Source organism: Salmo salar, chromosome ssa05, assembly GCF_905237065.1.
Source record: "Salmo salar chromosome ssa05, Ssal_v3.1, whole genome shotgun sequence".
Lineage (NCBI taxonomy): Eukaryota > Metazoa > Chordata > Actinopteri > Salmoniformes > Salmonidae > Salmo > Salmo salar.
This window is the reverse complement of record NC_059446.1, coordinates 69,610,725-69,616,354: the sequence shown is the minus strand read 5'-3', so window position 1 is coordinate 69,616,354 and position 5,630 is coordinate 69,610,725. Positions and strand designations below refer to the sequence as shown.

Here is a 5,630-nt window from a genome sequence, read left to right as displayed (position 1 = left end):
CTTACAAAAATGTCCATTGATTATAATGCACATAATAATTCACATGTTCTGTTGCTGCAGGATTGTTTTCTTGCTTTAGAAAACTGGCTGAAATGAAGATCCTACATCTGTATGTACAATAAAAAAAAAATGATATTACAAACAAATCTGTAATTGACTGAATGGGGGCCTATAGTCGCACCATACCTATCCAGTCACAGACATGAGAGAAGTGCCAGGAAAACAAAGCACAGGTGCAGCCCAGGCAGTCAACTCCCAGAGATCTAAAGGCTAGAGGCACAGATACACAGGTATAAAAGAACCAGACTAAACCCAGAGTCTCATACAGAGACCAAGACATGATGAAGCTTCTACTGCTGACCTTGGCTTTGGGGTGTGCAGGTAAGACCGTAATACACAGTATCTACAGTATCATGAGACAGTTATGCAATGCAAGAGCATGAAGAATGATACCTTCTTTTAGAGACAGGTTAGGGAGGGAGAAAATACGGCAGCGTAGCCTAGTGGTTAGAGCGTTGGACTAGTAACCGAAAGGTTGCAAGATCAAATCCCCGAGCTGACAAGGTACAAATCTGTCGTTCTGAACAAGGCAGTTAACCCACTGTTCCTAGGCTGTCATTGAAAATAAGAATTTGTTCTTAACTGACTTGCCTAGTTAAATAAAGGTAAAATACACTGAGTGTACTGAACATTATGCTCTTTCCATGACATAGACTGACCAGGTGAATCTCAATATTAGGAAGGTGTTCTTAATGTTTTGTACACTCATCTATACTATGACCATTTCTCTCTCTCTTATTTAGCGGCTGTTCCAGTGGAGGAGGATGGGGCGTTGTTGCAGGAAGTTTGCCAACCCCACTCCAGACCCTGGCAGGTCTACCTGTGGAACACTGAGGTGGGCTGGTATGGGGAAGAAAGGTGTAGTGGTGCCCTCATCAACGAGTGGTGGGTGCTTACCGCCTGGAACTGCTTTGTCGAGTAGGTATTCCCCCTTTGTTCTTTCTTGAAATCAGTGTAAAATGCATGCAGCCCATCTACTCTACTCTACTCTACTCTACTCTACTCTACTCTACTCTACTCTATTCCACTCCTCCTCCTCCTCCTCCTCCTCAGACCTGGCCACACTATGGTTTCTCTGGGGGAGCATGACCTGACAGTGGAGGAAGGGACAGAGCAACACATTGGGGTGGCCAGATATGTGCAGCACGAGCCGTACGCACGAGGCCCCTCACACAGCCTGGCAATGGTGAAGCTGGCAGAGCCTGCACGGTTCACTCAGCATGTCATGCCCGTAGCCCTACCCACACGCTGCACTCAGCTCCACGAGAAGTGTCTGGTCAGCGGCTGGGGTTCCACCGTACCGGGACAGGGTGAGTGGACCATAAAGCCAGGGGAGGGCTACATGCCTCAACCCAATTTAAAGGAATAGATAAGCACCAAATAAACTCCCATGAGTCCCTATGTCTGTCCCTCCATACAGACGAGCCCAAACTAATCCTGAAGTGTGAAACACAGCGGGTCATTGAGGTCAAGATGTGCCAGATAGCCTTTCCTCTTTATTGGATTGAACACGCTTTCTGTGCTAAAACCATCATCTCAACCGACAACTGCCTGGTCAGTACATCAACAGAACAGTGCTTTGCAAACATTTCTATTTTTATCTCTGGCTGTTGCATTGGAAATGTGTAAGAGAATATTATGATCAACGAGCTAATCAAGATTTTCCTTTGTACTTTAATTTCACTGTGCCACCATACTCTGAGAGTTCTCTATGTGTACTTTTAACTTCTCTCTCTTCTCTTTCTCTTTCTCTTTCTCTTTCTCTTTCTCTTTCTCAGTCTGACCAGGGCAGTACTGTGGTGTGTGGGGGTGAGCTACAGGGGTTGTTCTGGTCCGGTTCTTCTGACGTTGGTTTGTACACCCGCCTGTGCTTGTACCTTGACTGGATCAGTGACGTCATGAACACCCCTGATCCTACACCTGAACCTGTGTGGACCACCGCAGCAGCAGCTACAACATGGTGATTGAAAAGAAAAACAATAAAGTAATATGTACTGAAATGTTCTGTTCACCTGCCCCGTTGATTCTATCATATCCGGCATGCGTTGTTTTAATTCCCCAGCAGAGGGCAACATAGACTAATAATACTGGCCTATCACAAACCTCTGAGAGATTTCTTGGCTATAACATGTCACATATTAACACATACATATTTTACCATGTAGAAAAAATACTAAAGTCTGCAGGAAGTTCAATTTCTCAGTTACTTAGTTTACTTCTCCAAACAATTGGAATTGGACACCCCAAAGTGTCTTTCCTGAAGATAAATCCTCCAACCATGCAGTCGTTTCTCCTGGGATATGTAGTTCTTTTGATCACCAGCAGATGGGAATGTAGACTAATAGCAGTCCATTTGAGCACTAAAGCGCCACACAATCAATGAAAAAAGGATTGAGAGAGAGTTAGAGAGAGAGAGAGAGAGAGAGAGAGAGAGAGAGAGAGAGAGAGAGAGAGAGAGAGAGTGGTTGAGATGATATGATGTGAGAACAGGTGAAATGAGACTGCCATTCTTTGCAAGGTTAGATCTGCGTGCAAGCTAAATATCACACACACACACACACACACACACACACACACACACACACACACACACACACACACACACACACACACACACACACACACACACACACACACACACACACACACACACACACACACACACACACACACACACACACACACTGTATGACTGACAGCTGTGCCCACTGACACTCAGTCTAACACTGGAGCCCCTTCACCATCTGTTCTCCACACTTCCCCCCTCCTTTCCCCATGTTCCCCCTTTCAGGTTACTCCTCCTTCCCCCACCCTTTCCCCCTCCTTTCCCCTCTTCCTCCATGTTCCCCATTTCAGGTTACTCCTCCTTCCCCCACCCTTTCCCCCACCCTTTCCCACACCCTTTCCCTCCTCCTTTCCTCTAGGTTTCTGAGATCTCTGACTCTTTCCATGTTTTTGGTCTCTCCTGTACTCCATTCCACTCTGCTCCGTCGCTAATACACTGAGGTTAAACAACCTATAGAAGCATCTCTTACTCTGTTTACAGTACAATATACTTTGCCCTTCTGTCTGTATCCATGTGCCCGCTCCCCCTCTCACGCCCCCACACTCATTTACCCTCTATTCTTCCCTCCATCATACTATAAATTCTCGCAATTAGTCTGTCCTCTCTTCCTCCCTCACTCCTTTCAGTGCTGTTGGTAAGCATTGTTCCTGCACTAGCTAAACAGAGAGATGTTTATAGTAAAGATAAGGTAATATGTAATATGAGCAGATATACTCTGAGTGTACAAAACATTAAGAACACTTTCCTAGTATTGAGTTGCAGCATCTTTTGCCCTCAGAACAGCCTAAATTTGTCGGGGCGTGGACACTACAAGGTGTCGCAAGTGTTTGACAGGGATGCTGGCCCATGTTGACTCCAATGCTTCCTACAATTGTGTCAAGTTGACTGGATGTCCTTTGGGTGGTGGACCATTCTTCATACACACAGGAAAATGTTGAGTGTGAAAAACCTAGCAGCATTGCACTTCTTGAGACACTCAAACTGATGCGCCTGGCCTCTACTACCATATCCCGTTCAAAGGGATTTCAATATTTTGTCTTGCCCATTCACCCTTTGAATGGCACACATACACAATCCATTTCTTAATTGTCTCAAGGCTTAAAAATCCTTCTTTTACCAGTCTCCTCCTCTTCATCTACACTGATTAATCAATCTCCCTCTCCCTGGCAAACTGTTCCTATCGCTCATCAGAGGCTTACATTCCCAACATTCTCCTATGACACCTAACAAACTCATGGTCCTGGAAGAAGAAGGAGAGGAAGTCACAGAGAGAGTGAGAGAGAGAGAGAGCGAGAGAGATAGAGAGTGAGAGTGAGAGAGAGGGGGGGGTTAAAAGTAGACACAGAGAAGTCTCAGAGTATGGTGGCATAGATAAATGAACGGACTCAACACTGCGATAAGAAAAATCACAGTAATGTCATAGTGACTCTACACGTGGTATTTACTCTGTGTGACTTGCTATGTGCCGTCATGTGTGCCTCAGTGTGTATCGCACACCCATTAACTGAAAGCAGAGTGTCTGTGTAAAGGCTTTACTCATTTATAAGAGACAACGGAGCATAAAAACTCAATCTCTCCAAATCTGTCCCCATTGCCTAGTAGAGACACGGGACTCATCAGTGGGGAAAATGACTTTCGAGTGCTCTAATGATACCGAGCTAATAGCAAACAGAGAGAGGGGGAGGGGTGTGTGTATGTGTGTGTGTGTGTGTGTGTGTGTGTGTGTGTGTGTGTGTGGGGGGTGGGGTGGGGGGGTGGGGATAATACATCTAATGGAGGAATTAACTAAGTAAATTAACTCTGATTAATAACCTCTGTTTCTGTCTCTCCCTCGCTCTCTTTTCTCTCCCTCTCGCCATCATGGTTAGAGAGTGCAGGAAGTGAGTGCTCCAGCCCATCTCATCATCCCTCTAATGTAGCCCCCTCCACCTGCTTTTAATCAGAGGGAGTGATGGAGCACCCTGACTGGATATGTCTGTGGTAAATAGTGTACAGTATGTGTGGGATAGTGCACCTGTGAGTGAGTGAGTGAGTGAGTGAGTGAGTGAGTGAGTGAGTGAGTGAGTGAGTGAGTGAGTGAGATAGATAGATATGGTACATGTGTGTTCATAATAATACATTTGTATTGATGTGTATTTGAGGTCAGACTTACGCATTCAGTAGTAATGGATTTGTATAGACTAGTATCAAGTGTATTTGTGAGGCTGTGTGTGTACGAGTGCATGTGTGTATGCATGCGTGTTTGTGTTTGTGTGAGAGAGAAACATCACACGGGTATTGCCAGTGATAATGCATTAGTATTGATGCCAGTGTGTTGGGGAGATCACAGATATGGCGGTGGTGCTAGAGCTCAGAGAGAGAGAACATCACTACAAAGACTGAAACCCCATGGGGAGGCCATTCCCCGTCCTACTGCAATCATCCCACACTGGGATAAACACTTACACCCCTCTGTTGCCAGGACTACACAATTCTCTTTATTTCTGTAAAATTTGAATTGTCTATTTTCCTGTTTTTTTCCAATCTGGCTGTGTGACAGTGTGTGTAGCTATACTGCTCAGAGGAATACTGTACCTGGGGCCACACGTTCCCACATGGAGACTAAAAACAACAGAACAGTACAACAGCAGCATAACAAACAGGCGGTGTTGTGAACACCTGGCCATGAGCCCAGCATTGTACCCAGTCTCCCTGTGTGCATGCATGGCAGGGCAGTATGGGAGGCAGACACAGACCAGCAGTGCCAGGGTAGAGGAGGGGGGAGTTAATCATGTACAGCACATAAACACACTCAGAGGTCATGCTTCATCTTCCAGACACACTGCAGGTCCTGGTGTGTGAGACTCCCCAGATGCAGAGGAAGAGCCAGGACCAGGGCCAGGACCAGGGCCAGGGCCAGGACCAGACATCCACCATCAACTAAAGTAGACAGGTCTGATAAGGCTAATGGCAGCAGAGGCTCAGAGGATAGTTACAGGAGAAATACCAGTACCTTCAATCCCCA

The 5,630-nt window shown here is 45.9% G+C and overlaps 1 protein-coding gene across 1 annotated transcript; it reads left to right on the top strand.

Annotated features, from left to right (window-relative positions):
* Window positions 1–204: 204 nt before the first annotated feature.
* Window positions 205–2,060, top strand: LOC106605684 (trypsinogen-like protein 3). The gene is made up of 5 exons (XM_014201575.2): window positions 205–381; window positions 804–978; window positions 1,114–1,370; window positions 1,481–1,614; window positions 1,839–2,060. The coding sequence occupies exons 1-5, from the start codon at window positions 339–341 to the stop codon at window positions 2,022–2,024; spliced, it is 795 nt and encodes a 264-aa protein (XP_014057050.1). The 5' UTR covers window positions 205–338; the 3' UTR covers window positions 2,025–2,060.
* Window positions 2,061–5,630: the final 3,570 nt, after the last annotated feature.